The 19,430-nt window shown below is 39.7% G+C and overlaps 1 protein-coding gene across 2 annotated transcripts in view; it reads left to right on the forward strand.

The window, feature by feature from the left end:
* RADX (RPA1 related single stranded DNA binding protein, X-linked) overlaps positions 1–19,430 on the forward strand; it is a 64,762-nt gene that overhangs the window by 25,995 nt on the left and 19,337 nt on the right. For both annotated transcript variants that reach the window (XM_004590241.2, XM_058659006.1), the window contains exon 11: positions 4,863–4,936. In XM_004590241.2, coding sequence (XP_004590298.1) covers positions 4,863–4,936 — 74 coding nt within the window. The remainder of the gene's footprint in view (positions 1–4,862; positions 4,937–19,430) is intronic.

Genomic DNA, 19,430 nt, shown 5'->3' on the forward strand with positions numbered 1-19,430 from the left:
TGCAGTCTAAATAGTTGGAAGATTTTCCATGTCATCATGTTCTGGCTTTATATTTTGTTTTTCAAAAGAATTTTTTTTATTTATTTGAAAGATATTGTTACAGAGAGAAATAGAATCAGAGAGATGCAGATCTTCCATCCGCTGATTCATTCGCTAATTGGCCACAATGACCAGAGCTGGGCTAATATGAAGCCAGGAGCTTCTTCCAGGTCTTCCATGTGGGTGCAGGGGCATACCCAATTACTTAAGCTATCACTGCTGCTATCCCAGGCCATTAACAGGGAACTGGATTAGAGATGGAGCAACCAGAACTCCTGGTGTGCTGGTGCCACAGACACTGAAGCCCTGGCTTTTCATTTTCTAATAATTCTCTTTTTCAAGTTGATCCATTCCCCTCATATTGCTTACCACAAACAATCAGGAACCAGGCCATGCTCTTCAATACTTCATTTGGATAACTCTTAATGTAAACATCCAGGTATATCACATAGAAGCTCAACTGTAGCTGCTTTATAATAAAGTCACCTTTCCAATAATAGAGTTTTCATTTATATCTGAAACAACCAAAATCACCTTTAAAAAAAGATTTATTTATTTTTCCTGTGGTGGTGTTGTGGAGTGCGAGAGAGATTATGCCAGACACAAGTGTAGGATGTTAGGAGTAGTCTTTATTGGCTAAGCTTAGTGACAGCAGCTCCCGCTACATTCCAGGAGCTTCTGTACCTCGCAGCAGAAGTTTTTAAGAAGAGGTTTTTAAGCTCTCATCTTCCAATCAGATTGAGAGCTATATAGGACAAACAAAATTTCCATGCATTCAATTAGCTAAGTGTTCAGAGGCAGTGTTCAGAGGCAGGAATGGAGCTGCCACAGCCTAAAGTTTCCCCATAGTTTTTATTAACCTAAAGTAGTACCATAGGAGGCAGGAGGGGCCAGGTGCATGGAGCCTCTGAAGCCATTTTTGTGCTGTCAATTACCTTGAATGGCCCGGGAGGCATTAGGGGCTGGGTGTGGTTGAGGGGCCTCCTGAGTCAGTTTCGTGGCTTCAATCACCTTGAATGGTATGAGAGGAGGTAGGAAGGGCAGGACACAGAAATGGGCTCTGTCAATCTGACAAGCAGGTGCTGGCCATCAACTGGCTGCAGATAATCACAGTGCCAGGATCCCTTAGCAGGACTTGGTTCAAGTCCTGGTTAGTCCATTTCTGATTCAGCTACCTGTTAGTGGCCTAGGAAAGCAATGGAGCATGGCCCAAGTACTTGAGCTCCTGCACCCATGTGAGACCCAAAAGAAGCTCCTGGCTCCTAGCTTCAGATCAGCTCAGCTCTGCTGTTTGAGTCATTTGTGAAGTAAAACAGCAGATGGAGGATCTCTCTCTGTAAAATAAATACTTTTTAAAAATCCATAATGGATCCTGGCTCCACAGAGAAAAAGATTTATTTTGAAAGGGTTACACAGAGAGATATCTTTATTGTCTGGTTCACTCCCCAGGAGAGACGGAGAGAGAGGTCTGCCATCTGCAGGTTCACTCCCCAACTGAGTACCACACTTAGTGCTGAGGAAGGCCAAAACCAGGAGCCAGAGGCTTCATCCTGGGTTCCCACATAGGTACAGGAACCCAGGAACTTGGACTATTTTCAGCTGCTTTCGCAGGCCGTTAGCAGTGAGCTGGATCAGGGTGGAACAGCCTAGACCTGAAACGGCCTCCCGTATGGTATGGCACAGCGTGGAACCCCAATTGTGTATTTTTTTTATAAAGACCTGTGTATTTGAAAGGGCAAGTTATAGAGACAGGAATAGAAAAATATCTTCCATTTGCTGGTTCACTTTCTAAATGGCCACAATGGCTGAAGCTGGGTGGCTCGGAAGTTAGGAATGTTCCAGGATCTATACTAACCATTGTATAAGTATAATCCATTTTTTAAAAGACAGATTTTTGAGAAGGAGAGACTGAGACATATCCCATTTGCTAGTTCACTCCACAAATGGCTGCAATGTCTAGAGCTGAGCCAATCAGGAGCTAGGATCCAGGTGCTTCTTCTGAGTCTCCTTTATTGGTTTAGAGCTCAAGGACTTGTACTGTATTCCTCTGTTTTCCCAGCCACATTGCCAGGTAGCTGGATTGCAAGTGAAACAGCTGAGACCAGAACTGGTGCTCATATGAGATTCTGGCGCTACAGGCAGCAGCTTTAGTCATTTTGCCACAATGCTGGGCTCACTGCATGTATCCTTATGATTAGTTTTACTTGTATATATTATGTATATGGTGTCATATTCATATATTAAGTTTCTTCTCTTGCAGTATTGTTTTACAAAAAATTTGATATCTCACATCTAAATTGTGACATTTACTAGTATAAAATTATTCTGTAGTGTAGTGGGTTAAATTGCTATTGGGGGTGCCTGTGTGCTGTAGAGGAGAGGATGGTTCAAGTCCTAGGTACTCTCCCAACTCAACTGCTTGCAAATACACATCTTGGGAGGCTCAGATACTTGGTCTCTTGCAACCTATATAGGAAACCTAGATAAAGTTCCTGGATCTTGGCTTTGGCCTGGCCTAACTCCTGCTGTTGTGAGCATTTGGAAAATGAATCCATTGATGGACATTCTCTTGATCTTATTCTCCCTCTGTATTTCATCTTTATGAATACTACTATATATACATTCAGAATATCTCAGTAGTGTCTTTATCTTTAAAAATTTACTGTATCTTCTTTCCTATTTCTGCAGGCTCTGTGATATTCCATTTTCATGCTCAAAATAGTTTGTTTTCTTTATATGTTAAATATTCCTTTTCTTTGTCTAGCTACCTTAGATAAATTCAAAATTACTAAATTTGAATTATTTTCTAATATATACTTACAATGCTATATATTATGGGTGCTGGTTTTGTTTCCAGCTGCCCCACTTCTGATCCAGCCTCCTGCTTATGGCCTAGAAAAGCAGCAGAGGACAGCTCAAGTCCTCAGGTTCCTGCACCCACATGGGAGACCCAGAAAAGCTCATGGCTTGTGATTGGCTCAGCTCTTGGTCTTTCTGTCTCTCCTCTCTGAACGCTGCCTTTCAAATAACAATAAATCTTTAAAAAAAATTCATACATGAGTTTTAAATATTTCAGTATATATAATTTAACTTGTAGAGTTAGATTATTTTTCAAGCTTAATTTCTCTTATTTCTGGAACAAACTCAGAATAAATAATAACGTATGGGGGCCAGTGCCAGGATGTAGTAGGCTAAGCCTCTGCTTGCAGCACTGGCATCCCATATTTTTAAAAAAGAATAATATTACAAGACATATGTCTATTAAATTGAATGCTATTATGTGGCATTATGTAATATAAAAGTATTTGTAATATGTAAAATATGTAGTATAAAATATTATGTAATATAAAAGTAAATTGAGCATTATTTTGTGTCATTAAGTAATATGGCATTTCAGTTTCATTTTATGGCTTTGGTTTTGGAAATACAATAAAAGAATATTTATCCCAATGATGTAGTGAAAGCCTATAATATATAAAGTTTCCTTTATAAAACTGTGATTCTAGTTGATGTCCAGATAAGATTTATTTTCTTTCCTTCATTCATTACTGAACCACTCTCAGGTAGAAATAGAAAGACAAAGTCAAGTCTATGCTTGTAGAGATGAAGATTTAAATCTCTAACTTCAGTATATTGAGATTAATGGTATTACAGAACTTACAATGCTACAACAGAATGTACAAGAAGTTAACATTGGGTAGAGATCATTGGTGAATTCTTGAGGGTATATAACCAGAGAGTTAAATTGTGAGGAATGAGTAAGAGACCCATAAGGAGAAAATAGCATAGGATTTTTCCAGAAAGAAAGAAAGACATAAAGATTTGAAGCAGCATACATCTTATTTTTGAAAAAGTTATGGTTTGAGACTAAAGGTATAGGTAAGATTTTCTTACAGAATTCTTGAAAAAAAAAACATGGCTGTTTTACTAGTTTGTAAATTCCATTTAGAGAGAATGAAATATTTCCATCCTTGATAGACATTCAGTGTAGTTAAATTCTCTCTGTTATAGAATATTTAAAAGAAAATGAGATGTTATGGTGTTAAATTATATCATGTATAGAAATTTTTTCCTATGAGTACATTTTTTTTTTAGAAAAGATTGATTTATTTTCCTTGGAAAGGCAGATTTACAGAGAGAAGGAGAGACAAAAAGATCTTCTATCTGCTGGTTCACTCCCCAAGTGGCTGTAACAGTCAGAACTGAGCCAATCTGAAGCCAGGAGCCAGGAGCTTCTTCCGGGTTTCCCACATGGGTGCAGGGTCCCAAGGCTTTGGGTCGTCCTCGACTGCTTTCCTAGGCCACAAGCAGGGAGCCGGATGGGAAGTGGAGCAGCTGGGACATGAACCAGCACCCATATGGGATCCCGGTGCATGCAAAGCGAGGACTTTAGCCACTCGGCTACCGCACTGGGCCCTATGAGTTCATTTTTAATGTGTTACTTTTAAGATTGTTAATGTGTATTTTATAAACATATACATGTTTGAGGCAGGCATTAGACATGGTAAATGTGGGTAAGAGACCACTTGATTCACCATCGTGGCAATGTCAGAATGCATCAGTATCCAGGCTCCACTACCATGATTCTATCTTCCTGGAAGGCAGCACTTGAGCATTGTAGACATGTTTGGAGTTTCTGAGTCCCAGCTTTGGCTGTTGTAGGCATTTGGGAAGTGAACCAATGGATGGCAGATATTTCTCTCTGTGTGTGTCTATCTGTCTTCCTTTCTACTAAGTATAAAAAAGGAGAAAATTCTGATTAGAATTAGTTCAGTTTTTTTTAATCAAGTTCTTTTAACTATTGGTTCTTTTATCCTTTGTAGATTTGCTGTTCCTCAGACAGAAGCTTCTACACAGATTTCTGGAGATAGACTTGGCATGCCTAGCATCTTCCAATGTATGTTATTACATATTATAATTTCTAAAAAAACTTATTGAATATGCTCATTGCAGAACTCCATTGCTTCTGCATTTTTGTCTCTTATCTGCTAACAGTGTAATACAAGTGCTTTAGATTGATATATCAAATTTTTGCTGTTTTCATTTATATTAGCTTCCATCATTGTCAGGACTTACCTACAGATCATTTGCTATCAACCCAGAAGTTAAAGAAACTAAAAATATACTTTTTGCTTGTTAATAGTACATCCTTTCAAATGTACTAGGTTTGCTCAACATGTGAATATATAATGTAATTTAGTTCTATTAAGATGTTCTTAGGACTAACTATAAAGTTTAAATCACATCTTTTAAGGGCTCATCACTCTAAAGTAAACTTTTACCACCTTAGCACACACTTACTTTTGGTGTTATTCTTAGTTTATTCTCCATCTAAAGAGAAGTGATATTGTCATTTTATTTCACACTAATTTGATGCCTCAAAGAATCTGTAAGTATTTGTGTGTGATTTTTGTTGATTGCTGCGTGATATGTAATTGGGACATTTCGAATAATTGTGTTTTGAACATGAACTGTTCTATGACTAAGGCTAAACATGTAATCCAATAATTACAGTGAGAATTTTAGATCATCGCATAAAAGAATATACTTGTGACTGTTCCTGAAGGAGTATACTATTATAATAATATGGGGGAAAATAGTGTGGGCAGAATGGAGAAGGAGGAAGGGGAGAATCCCTGTACAAAACTGTATCATGGAAAAATAATAATGAATAATGACAAGAAAAATAACTAAAAGAATATAATCTTGGGACTCAAAATTTTTTTTACTCTTTAGGTATAATTTGAAAGTAAAAAAGAAATGGTTTCATAAAAGCAATCTTTCTGGGATCATCAGTTGTAAAAATTAAGGGAAAAATCAGGATTTTTTTCAATTTTATGATTATCTGCAGACAACCTAATAAATGTGTAAATATCAGTTCTTCCATTTATCACTTATGGCATAAAATTTCATAGATGTTTTATATTAGCACTTGCTTTAATTACCCCTTCTGTTTCACCTACAAAAAGTAATATGGTACGTCCTATGTTTATATTATGATAGTGCCAGCCACTTACTGAACATTTATGTGCCAGGTACCATACTGAGCTTATGTGTACATTTTATTTATCTACAGGGAGTGATTATTTGAAGTCAGTCTAACCTTTTCCTTCTTGTTCCATACTGTTTGGTGGGAACATTTGTGTAGTTGTCAAGCTATATCTCCTTTGCTAACCAAAATGAAAGAGTAGTAAATTCAAGAACAGCCTGTTAGACCTATGGCAGACATTTATTGCTATGTGTTGATTTTTTAATTATTTATTTATTTGAAGGTCAGAGTTACAGAAAGAAGGGGAGACACAGGGAGAGCTTTTATTTTAACACACACCTCTGGAGGCAGTAGGAAATGAGTCCCTGTCTCCTTGGTGGGAGGCCTGAGTAGAACTCCTGGCTCTGAGCTTTTCTGTGTGTCCCCACCCCTAGCCATTGGAGGCATTTAGAAAGTGAAGCAGTAGATAGGCATATGCTGTCTCTCTGAGCATGTGTATGCACGTGCTCTGCTTCTCAATTAATTGAATGAAGGATTAAGAGCCATAAATTATAAGGAATTCAAAAAGTCCACCTAATAGTCATACAGTTCAGTTAAGTAATGGGCAAAGGATCTGAATAGATATTTCTCAAAATAAGAAACAAAAATGGCCAACAAATATGTATAAAAAATGCCCCAAACAGGAAGTGCAAAACAAAATTACAATGAGATATAACCTCACTCAAATTTAGAATGGCTGTTATGTAAAAGCTAAACAAGTAACAATTATTGGCAAGAATGTGGAAAGGAAAACTCTTACACACCATTCATGGGAATTTAAGTTAGTACTGCACATAAGGTTTTTTTTTTAAGCTCATGAAAAATCCATATTATCAAGAAACTACTCATGAACTTCAAAACACTTTGCATCCAAATATGGGACAGGTATTAGTAGTTAACATACTGCTTGGGATACCCAAATGGAACAACCTGGGTTCAAGTCCCACCTCTGCACACAGTTCTAGTTTAAAAAAATTTTATAGCAAAATAAACTTGATTTAGTTCTATTTTCCCTCATATAATAGAAAGCATCTCTAACATTGCATATTTGAAATAATTAATACACTATGGTTTAATTGGCACTTGATTTTATTAGTGATATATAAAATGTTTTGTAACTAATACAAATCCCAGCTGCTCCACATCCAATCCAGCTCCCTGTTAATGCACCTAGAAAACTAGCAGAATTTGGTCCAAGTCCTAGCATCCCTGCCCCAGTGCGAGGGTCTTGAGATGAAGGTTCTGACCCCTGACGTCAGCCTGGCCCATTTAGGGAGTGATCCCAAAGATGAAAATCTCTGTCTCCCATACTCCCGTGTAATTATTCTGCATTTAAAATAAATAAAATAGAAAGCCTAAATGTACATATATAGGAATCTGGATTGGAATATATATATATATATATATATATATATATATATATATATATATACACACACACACACACACACACACATATATATACATATATATACCTATATATATCTTTTATATATATATATATATATATATATATATATATATATATATATATCTTTTGAGAATGGAAGAAATAGGAGAATGCGACCAAGAACAGTAAAAAGATTAAAACCTTATCTTTAATGTTGTATTTACTTGATTTAAAAATATGTGAGCAGAGCAAAATACAAGCAATGGGAGAAATTTAAACAGTATTTGATAATATTTAATATTTAGTGATAGATGTCTCGCCTAATAGTTAAGATGCCCACATGCCATATCAATCTGCCTGGGTTGGAGTCCCTGCTGTACTTCCAATTCTAGTTTCCCTGTAATGCAAACCTGGAGTTTGCAGGTATTTGGATCCCTGCTACCCACATGGGAGACTAAGCTTGATTGCTTAGCTCTTGATGTTGTGGTCATTTGAAGAGTGAACAAGCAGATATGTTAGAGCACTCTTTCTTCCCACCCTCCTTCTCCTTGTCTGTCTTGCTGTGTCTATCCCTCTGCCTCTCAAATAAATATAAATAAATGAAATTTATTGTTGATAATTATAGATTTAGCTATCATGCTATTTTCCTTTTACACATTTATTATTTATTCGAAAGGCAGAGTGACAGGAAGAGACAGAATGAGGGGAGATGGATCATCTGTCTTGTGGCTCATTCTCCAGATGACTACAACATTAAGGTCTGGGACAGGCTGCAGATATATATATTGAAGTATTTAGAGATGAAACAGTATATAAGTGTAAAAATGTGTAATTCTGATTGGTGAGTATACTGGTACTTACTCTGCTGTTGTCTGTTTCCATAAATTTTCTTTCCTTTCCTTAATCTTAGATTACATATATAAGCCATTTTCTGCCATAAGCCAAGGGCTAGAAGAGATCAGCATAATGGTCATAATCTGATGTAAGTAAAGGTTAGCTTAAGGTCCCAGATACTTTCTATACTAGTTAAAACATCTTTAAGCCACTATAGTACCTGACACAATGTACACTATATAATTAGTTGTTGTATATTGTGTAGAGAATGACAAGAATTAAAATTACAGTTACAATTAATTTCTCCAAAATTTTCAATCTGTTGTTGATTGAATATACGAATGAGGAACCCACAGATACAGATGGTTACCATGGGGATTCAATTTAACATCCTGATATTGTAACATTGTAATCTGAACTTTTGATAACTTGAATAACATCCAAAACTTGTGTTCCTACATGGTTCTTAGATATTCTTATTATCACAGATTATATCTACATACTTTGTGTGTTGTATTACATAATTCATAATTATATTTATATTTGGGCATTGTACATACTCTCACATAAAAAGTTAAAAGCTAAGAATACAATAATGCTAGCTCTTTTGCCCATGATTTTATCTTTATAAGATATCTATTTCTACATCGTATTTCTCCATCCTATAGCTTCAATTTACTAACTAGCTTTCATTTCAAGCTGTAACATTCTTCTAACATTTCTTGTTGGATAGGACTAATGCTATCAAACACATTCTATTTCAGGTTCTCTTCAGATTTTTTTTCCTGATTTAATAATGATAGTTTTACTGTGTATCGAATTTTTGTTTGACAGAATTTTTCCCAGTCCGAAGCTGGGAGCTTCTAAATATGCCTTCTAAATATGCCATCTCACTGCCTTCTGGTTCCATGGTTTTTAATGAGAACTATATTAAATTCATTGAGGCTGCTTTGTAGTTGAGAAGCGACTTCTATTGGTGCCTTCATGGTTCTTTTTCATGTTCATTTTTAAAACATTTGATTATAACCTGTCTCATGAATTTCTGAGTTTATCAAAACTACTTGGAGTTCACTGAAATGTTTAGATGTATAGATTTGTATCTTTCTTCAACTTTTGAAACTTTGAGGTTATTATTTAAATATTTTTCTTCTATTTTTCCATAAATGTGAATTTTTATTTGCTTGATTTTATCACAACAAATTCCTAGACTCTTCACTTTTTTTCATTTTTTTTCTGCTCCGGAGACTGGATGGCTTCAATTTACCTTCAAATTATTTTGCCTGGTTATTTCTATCATTGATGTTGATTTTCGTTATTGAACTTATCAGTTCTAGATTTTGTGTTTGCTTCCTTTTTATAATGTTTATCAGTACTAATATGACTGATATTAGTGATATTCTAATTTTACTCATACATTTTCTTGGGGTTTACAGGTTTTTGACTGCCTTAACATAAGACTTTTTTTTAAAGATTTATTCATTTTTATTACAAAGTCAGATATACAGAGAGGAGGAGAGACAGAGAGGAAGATCTTCCGTCTGATGATTCACTCCCCAAGTGAGCCGCAACGGGCTGGTTCTGTGCCTATCTGAAGCCGGGAACCAGGAACCTCTTCCGGGTCTCCCACGCGGGTGCAGGGTCCCAAAGCCTTGGGCCGTCCTCGACTGCTTTCCCAGGCCACAAGCAGGGAGCTGGATGGGAAGTGGAGCTGCCGGGATTAGAACCGGCACCCATATGGGATCCCAGTGCGTTCAAGGTGAGGACTTTAGCCGCTAGGCTACGCCGCCAGGCCCAACATAAAACATTTTTAAGAGTCCATTTCTATCAGAGTATTTTGCCTTTGAGTGATATGTGTTTCCCTGTTTCTTTGTATGCCTCTGATTTCATGCTGAATGTCAGACGTTAGATAATTTAATTTTAACTGTGTAAATCATATTCTTTCCCATCTAAAGGTTTTGAGATTTTTTAAATTATTATTTTTAAAATCTGTCATAACCCATCTGTATTGTGACTTTTTAAGCTTCCTAATTATTTTCCAGAAACTGTTTTTTTAAAAAAGATTTTTTTTAATTGGAAAGGCAGATTTACATGCGAAAGAGAAACAGAGAGATAGATCTATCTTCCATCTGCTGGCTCACTTCCCAAATGGCCAGGAGCCTGTTCTGAGTCTCGTACATGGGTGCAGAGTCCCAAGGTCTTAGGTCAACCTCCGCTGTTTTCCCAAGCCACAAGCAGGGAGCTGGAGAGCAGCCAAGACACAAACTGATGCCTCTATTGGATGCCAGCACTTGCAGGTGAAGGATGAGGAAACTGAGCCATCATACCAGCCCAGAAACTATTTCTTATATGTAGACAGTCCTGAAGTCTGTTTCTTATTTTATGTTTACCTTCTATTAACAGAGATTTCTTTGAGTAATGAGAACCCAAAAAACACTACCTCTTTCCATCTTTGAAGATGGGCTCTGTGCTAGGACCATCTTCATCCCTTTACTTGACTTGCCCTTGGCCTATGAGCAGATTTATTTATTTTTACCTAAGATTTGTTTTTACCTGAGATTTATTTGTTTTTGAAAGTTATAATTACAGAGAGAGATCTTAGTTATAATTACAGAGAGAGAGAGATCTTCCATCTGTTGGTTTACTCCCCAAATGGCCACAACAGTCAGAGCTAGGCTGATCTGAAGCTGGGAGCCAGGTCTTCCACATCTTTCAGGGTCCCAAGTTTTTCATCCATCTTCATTGCTTTTTTAGGCTATTAGCGGGGAGCTGGACTGGAAGAGGAGCAACTCAGACTAGAGCCACTGCCCATAAAGGATGCTAGTGCTGCAGGCAGAGGATTAGGGTGCTATGCCACCTTGCTGGCCTGAGCAGCCTTGGTTTAAAGTCTTAGATCTTTTCTGAACATGCAACTTGCTTTGGGTTTGCCATTTGATTTTCCAGATCTCCAGAGTGCATGTATATGACTTTGAATATTTGAATTTGCTAAATTTTTACCTGGCTTTTCTTCTGCCCTTTGAAAGTTTATTTTGTCTCAATTCTAATCTTGTACCCTTTGTGTCTGTGGGTTATTTATTCACTGTCCACTGTTTGTGAGTTGTACTCACTACTTTTTCAATTTGAGTAAATTCCAAGTTAAATTAAACACTACGACTTTGAAAACACTGCAAGCTGAGTCTTGCTTTGGCATTCAGGCAGATTCCAAAACAGCAGAATCCTGCGTAATGATTTATGAATAAAATCTTGTTTGCTCACCCCAGAGCTAGGTAGGACCAACATCCTTATTCAGAAACTTAGGCTTCCTTCTTTTTTTTTTTTTTAAGATTTGTTCATTTTTATTTGAAAGTCGGATATAGAGAGAGGAGGAGAGACAGAGAGGAAGATCATCCCTACACCGACCCACTCCCCAATTGGCCGCAGCAGCCAGGGCTGAGCTGATCCAAAGCGAGGCACCAGGAGCGTCCTCCAGGCCTCCCAAGCCGTTCTCCACTGCTTTCCCAGGCCACAAGCAGGGAGCTGGATGGGAAGTGAGGCCACTAGGATTAGAACTGGTGCCCATATGGGATCCCGGAATGTGCAAGGCAAGGACTTTAGCCTCTAGGCTACTGTGCTGAGGCGCTAGGCTTCCTTCTTAAAGACTGCTGCCAAACCAGGGAAGAGGGTCAAACCAATAGCACATCAAAATGCTGAAAAGGTTTTTGATTTTTGTTATTATGAACTCATCAATTTAACCATAATTGTTGTGCCTTTTTATTTATAATTATCATCCTTGTATATGCTAACAAGTGTTATTGATATGACCCTATAAGTGTATGGGTTTTATTGATAGTGGTGGTTGGTAGTGGCAGTGGTAGTAACAGTGGTGTTGTTTTGAGTTTTTCTTGTTCATTTTTTTGTTGTTTTTCTGTGTTGTTTGACAACATTTACATGTTTATCTTGAATAATTTTCTTGTCCTAGACATGAAATTTGATTTTTTCCCCCAAAGTTCAGTATTTAGAGTGTGCAGTTTGGGTATCATAGGTTCAATTTACTACTGTCCTGGTTGTTATCTCTAAGTCTTTTCAGCATATAGAACTATAAAGTATGCTCAGCATATTGGTTTTATTGGCTGGTTAGTTAACCTAGAGGATGTCAATATTTCACATTTATATTTCCAATTCAAATTCAGAAGACTTGTCACTTATCAGTTAAAGAGTGTTTGTACAGTTAAAGGTTCTGACTTGGGTGGGGGGCTTCAGGGGAGCTGGGATTTTTGTGCAGGGGCTGAGATACTTGGTAACGTGTCTGGGAAAGCAGCAGAAAATGGCCCACATGCTTGGGCTCCTGCCACACACATGAGATACCCTGATAAAGTTGTAAGATTTTGGCTTTGGCCTAGATCATACTCCCTCATTGCAACCATTTGTGAAGTAAACTGGCAGGTGAATATGTCTCTGTCTGTCTCGCTGTCTATCTATATCCCCCTCTCCTCTCTGTCAGTCTGCCTTTCAAAGAGTTAAAAATCTGGCTCTGAAAAACTCTTGCAATAAGAGAGTTAGAATATCCTATAGCACCTTGTCTGTTTGTCTTTACCAACCACATGTAAAAAGTCTCAGACTATTAATTTTAAGATTTATTTGTTTTGCAATTCTTTTGGTTGTTTAAGATTTATTTCGTTTATTTGAAAGGCAGTGTTAACAAAGAGAAAGGGAAAGACAGAGATATCTTCAATCTGCTGGTTCACTCCCCTAAATGGCTGCAAAGGCCAGAGCTGACTCAATCCGAAGCTGGGATTCAGGAGCTTCTTCTGGGCCTCCCATGTGGGTGCAAGGCCATCCTCCACTACTTTTCCAGACAATTAACAGGGAGCTGGGTGGGAAGTGGAGGATGCAGGCGGAGAACTAGCATGCAATGCCACCATACCAATTCATTTTTTTCTTAAGATATACCCCACGAGGTGTATATAGTCAGATTGTTATAGTCAGTTGTAATACATCCTTCTGAATGAGTCTGCTGAATAACCATTTAGATTCATTTATTTTAGAGTGTAATGATTGCTCTCTTTAAATGAAACATTTAATTTTGTTTTGTGATTTTTTTGTGGTTCCAAAGTAAAGTATACAAAATGATATATCTTCCTGTTTAATAATAAATTCATTTTATTTTTGATGATATTTTATATAGTTGAGAGGAATGCATGCCCATGTGGACCACCTGTTAGAGTAAAGAGGGTCAAGGAATGAGGGAAAGTGGATGAGACAACTACCTCCCATCTTCTTTTTCCTTCTGGTTTCTGGGGAAAATGGAGAGAGAAAGGGAGAGGGCTGCTCCCAGCAACCCAACTACATTAAAATACCTAGGAATGGGGGAAGGCCACTTGATGTCATTCCTGGGTTCCCGATATGGAGTGTGTTCCAAAAGTACTGGAACTCAACAACATCCATCGGTACTGTGGTAGGGAACAGGCTGTGCTGATCCAGACTTTAGCACCCATAGGCGCTCGCAAGGATTGGCTGTGGGCTGGGCCAGGCTGCAGCATCTACCAGCACACTGTTGTCGAGTTCCATGGTCATGCCTAGCTAAGCCCATTAGCACCCCAGCCCTCAAGCAAACTAGCTGGTATGGCAGTTCCACAGGCATGAGCCCACGACCCCCAACAGAATCTTCTCCTAGTCCCAGTTCTCTCGTGACTGGTTAGTGTCATGGCTCAGCCTAAGATGGTCCACGCCCTTCCCCAATAATCTGTGTTCGAGACCTGCCAGGCAACCTCCCCGGCAAATCCCTTACCCCCAGCAGTGGCTTTTGTGTACACTCGTAGGCAGTGGTTGATACCAACAATTCCAACTCACATCTCCAACATAGGTGGGTGTATTGACTTGGCACCCAAAAGTCCTCTGGTTTCCCTGCTTTAAAACATTCAGTCTTAGCCCCCTTGTTTACCTGCAAGTACAGTAGCCAGGTTGGTGGAAGTCCCCCTGGAAGTCACTCTTCACCTATCACATTCTTCCTAGCAGTTGTCCCACAAATCTCCAAACCCACTTTCCTGAGCAATCCACAGCCTCCGAATCTGGATCTGGTGGTGTAATGTGCCTGGGGACCTACCTGCTTACCTAGAACCCACGCATACTCACGTGTGGGTCTCCATACCCTGTCTGTGTGCTGGTGTCTGCCCACAACACTAAAAAAAAAAATAGAATAAGCAACTATGCTGGCACACTAGTATAGTTAACACAAATTTCGCATTAACCAGGCCCAAGATGCCCGCCAGCTATTAGCTGCTTTTCTCCAGCAGTATAACACTTGCCTAGGTACAATGCAACCTAGGCCATTGCCTACAGCTGGGGAAAATGATATATCTTCAAAGAAGTGTGGCTTCTGTCTCTATCTCATATCCTATTTGTCTACTCTCACCATAATTTCAATTTTATAATGCATCTTAATTGTGCTTTTATTTTCATTTAAAATTCAGTTATTTTTAAATGTTTGTTACATAGGTGAGAGGTTTGCAAGACCCATGCAGATCTCTAGGTCTCATTGGAAGGGATGGGGGGAGAGATGGGTGAAGGAAAGACCCTGCCCTCCCTCCTATGGCCATTGGGATAGGGGAGCATGTTGCACCATGGCTCTACTCCTTCCTGGAAGATCACTTCAGCACCAGAGGATAGAGATCATTCCCTGATTTCATCCCAGGGACCCTGATAGGGGTGCAGGGATGTCCTGAAAGTGTTAACTTCAGTAGTTTCAATTGTTCTGAAATGGTGCTGGCTTCATTGAGCCAGATATGAGATACCACTTACAATACTTTCCGGCTGTTTATGTTTTAGTATGTCCATAGCCTTAAATGCTTACTGGAAATTTTGGCCTGTAGCTTTGTTCAGCCTGCTTTTTGTCTTTTGATAAGGCATTCCAGGTCCTCTGATGAATCAGAGAGGCTGACTATTCTGTCTTTCATGTGCATCCCTGTATGTTGTCTTTCTTTATGTGGAGTCAGCAGTTGGACAACCCAGTCCCACATCATGTGCTCCGAGACCAGACCAGACTTCCATGTGGTATTCTCTGAGGTTGGGGATTAGGTAGAGTGGACCAAGTGGCCTGACTCCTAAGAGTGCTGACTCTCTTGTACGCTTGAGCCCAAGGAAGCATAGTCTGCTCCCAGACCCAACGCTTATTTGAACTTGCAGGTTCTGTGGTCTAGTTGAGGGACACTCCCACCCCACAAAGAACCCCGATCAGGCACGTGCGCAAATCCAGCTTCTGTGCATGCCATTTATATACCGCATGCTGGCACAGCCTGACCAATATCCAGCTTGTCCTTGTACCGGCAGGTGCTGCAGCCTAGTCAGAGACTCCCGAGAGCCGCTACCAGGCCTACCTCAAGACTGTCACTTTCACTGATGGGTGCTGCAGCCGAGCCTGGCCCAGCCTGCCCTGAGTCGCAGTTTGTAGCTACAAATGCTGTGGCTTAATCTCCATCTCCTTTTTTTTTTTTTAAGATTTAGTTGTTTGTTTGTTTTTTTAATTGGAAAGGTAATTTTGCTGAGAGGAAAGACAGAGAGCTATGAGAGTACACCCTTGCTGGGTTGGGGTTCCCACTGGTGAGTATGGGGGCTGGAGTGGGGGCTGCGTTCTGGTCTGGATATGGCTGCAGTATCCCTTGGCACAAGTGTGAACTGGGGCTGTTCACACCTAATCGGGCTAGACTGCAGCACCATCTGGTGCTCTGGAGAACCAGCGAAGATACAGGATGGACTAGGCTAGATCTTTGCCCCTGCTGAGCCATGTGTGAGCAGTGTCTGGGTATGGACGAGCCTTGGCTGGCCTGAAACATCCAACAGTAAGAACCAGAATGGGTTGAAGGCCAGTCAGGAAAGGCCACTGTTCCTACCAGGACAGGAGGTGGACTAAGTAGGACTGGCTCATGGACCCACCAGTATGCACGAGATCTGGCATTGGGAGAGATTCTGATGGAGGAGCTTGGGAAACTCCTCTGTCAGGACACAATCCCTGCCGGTGAGCGCAAGAAGCATGATAGGGAGCAGCCCAGACCAAGCCAGAGAAAGATACCCACCAGCATACATTTGCCATAGGTCGGGGGCAGACCAGGCTGAATCAGTTCACATCACTTGCTGGCGAAGCACCAGAACAGAGTGTGGGTCAAGCCAGGTTCGGTCGCGACACATACCAGTGCACATTACGACTGGGATTGGGTGCCTGCTGGGCTAGAATTGGGGGTAGGCCGGGCTAGGCTATAACACCCACTTGGCAAATGCCAAGGTGAGGTGGACCATGCCAGAATGGGCCACAGCACCCAACTAGCACATGTGAGAACCAGGGAGGGAGGGATCAAAGCCAGTGGGGGGAATGTGGAGGGCTTCCTTGCTGGACAGCCACTCCCACTGGAGAGTGTGAGTTGGAACGGGGCATCCAGACCAGGCAGGCCTATAATACCTGTGGGCTTCATGTGAGCTACATCAGGGAAAAGCCGGGCTGGGCTAAATGTTCCTACTGGTGTAAGCATAAATTAGAGTGGGTGAGGGTTGGTTGGGCTTTGCCGCAGCATCAGCTGGCAGAGGCAGGCACTGGGGGCTAATTCTGTCAAGTTAAACTTGCAGAACCCCTTGGAGAGTACATAATCCGGGAGTGGGAGTGCCCTAGAAGGGAGATAATGGGTGCCTCCATCTTGGGTTACCACTCCCACTGGAGAGCATGAAAACCAGGACTGGGGCAGAGGTGGCTAGACAGAACAGCACACACCAATATGTGTGTGGACTGGATAGTAGGGCAGGTTGGATTGAACTAGGCTTCAATGCCCATTGACATTTATGAGAGCTAAATGGGATATGGGACAGACTGAACAAGTCTGCAAAGCATATTGGCAATCATGGGAACCAGGGTAGGGGGCAGGCTTAGTGGGGGTGATGGGGAGTCGCTCTGACTAGTCTGCAGCCCCCACTGGTTTGCATGAGGGCCGAGTATAAAGTGGGCAGAATTGGGCTGCACTGCAACACCCATTGGTTCGCGTGAAAGACAGGGCTGTAAACAGAGCTGACCCAGCAATTGCAACCACCAGCATATGCATAAGCTGATTGGGGCGACGGACTATGCCGGACCCTGTACTGGCAAACACACACAAGAATCAGGTCTGGGATCACCTTAGCCCAAGTTTTTTGGAGATTCCTCCAGTTGAACTGCTGATCTCAGAACCCCAACCATGAAGAGACTGTCAGCCAGTGGATTCTGAAGAAAGTTCATCACACTTAGAGCAGGGAGATTGGCAGCAATTCAGACCTGTTGAACTATCAAAACTGCTTGAGCAGGACCCTCGGAGCATGCCTCACATGGGGACCTGGGATCGGTGGGAGACTGGGTGGGGCTTTTCCTTTTATCTCCCTTACCCCGGATACTTTAAAAAGTAATAATAATATTAATGTGGAAACAATGGTCTTACCCACTTTCCTATAGACATTGAACCTTTGTTCCTTAATCAACTAAGTAGCAATTATTAAAATAAAAGAATTAAAAAAAAAACTCAATTGAAAATATGGACTTATTCCTGACAGTGTCAATGTTGCGATTTTGTTTTGTTTTATGTAAATAGATGGACTTAATTGATTTTTTTTAAATTATATAACCTGCAAGGTTTTTTTGTTTTTTTTTTTTAATTATTTATTATTTAACTTCAGTAATTACATTGTATTATGTGACACAGTTACATAGATACTTGGGTTCTCCCCACCCCTCCCCAAACCCTCCCACCATGGTGGATTCCTCCACCTTGTTGCATAACCACAGCTCAAGTTCAGTTGAGATTTCCCCATTGCAAGCGTATACCAAACATAGAGTCCAGCATCTTATTGTCCCGTCAAGTTCAACGGCTTCTTAGGTATACCCTCTCTGGTCTGATGACAGAGCCAGCAGAGTATCATCCCAGTCAATTGAAAGCTCCAACATACCATCAGCAAAAATTTACATCATTATGGAATTAATTGACATAGTAATGAGTAACCAATATGTTAAAAGTAAATGCGGGTTCCCAGCCACCTTCTGTGACCACCTCACCTATACTTCAATTTTAGTTTATACACAACATATAACCTGCAAGTTTTTTACAGTTTATTTTGTAGAGCAACTCAGCCAGGAATGTTTACTATGGCTTTTGTCATTGCTACACCTCCTTACTGCTTATTAGCTATGCAACTTTATTAGCTTGAATGTAAGAGATTAGTTTAAGTCATTTCCCAGTTCTTAGTACTGTTGTCATTGAGTTTTGATTTTGACTAATTCCTTTCTTTCCTTTTCATATGTGATTAATTTTATTCATTTTGTTGTAACGTATTATTAGAGGTGTTTTAGTGTGTTCATGCACTGAATTTTTTTAGTTAAAACATTCTTTGGTTATATTGCTGTGTTTTCAATTCCTGGTAAGAAAATTGTTCAGCTTCATCTTCCCTTACAAATCAATCTAGTATTCTATCATGCGATAAATTTTTTTTCTGGAAGTGTCCAGCTATTTTAAAGAAGCCAAGCAAGCAATCTGGGATATGGAATAAAGTCTGAAATGAGATGCTAAATTAACTATGCTGAAACCTTGCAAATGAATCCACCTTCTGCCCTGCCTCAGCAAGGTTTTTTTTTAATGCTATGATAGAAATCAACACAGCTTGCAAGGTAGCACCTCAGCAACCTTGGCAAAGTACTCTAAAAAGAAATGCTATCAGCTTGTCTCAGATAGCAGAGTTGACAACATGAGAAGTCTTGTCACAAAATCATTTTTCTTTCTAAATTTACCAGATATCTTAGTTCCCAGTGCACGTAATTCCATTAAAATTTTATTTGTACCAAATTTCTTAACATGGTGTTCAGCACATAATAGATATTTAATAACTATTTGTTGAATACATGAAGGTCATAATTCATAAGGGATAAATTATAATTGGCTTAGAAGCTAAATAAGTTTGATCAGTTGTACATGAGTACATTGGTCTGGTGACAGAAAACAATAAAGATCGTAGGGCATTGTTCACCTCAGTTTAGCTCCATATGTTATTTATATCCTGACTGGGTGTCATAGATAATTTGTATATTATTTTTTGCATGAGAAATGTATCCAAGAAAGAAACTGTGTTTTTAGTCTATGTTTAGCAGAGATGAACACAATCTTA

This window comes from Ochotona princeps, chromosome X (assembly GCF_030435755.1).
Source record: "Ochotona princeps isolate mOchPri1 chromosome X, mOchPri1.hap1, whole genome shotgun sequence".
NCBI lineage: Eukaryota > Metazoa > Chordata > Mammalia > Lagomorpha > Ochotonidae > Ochotona > Ochotona princeps.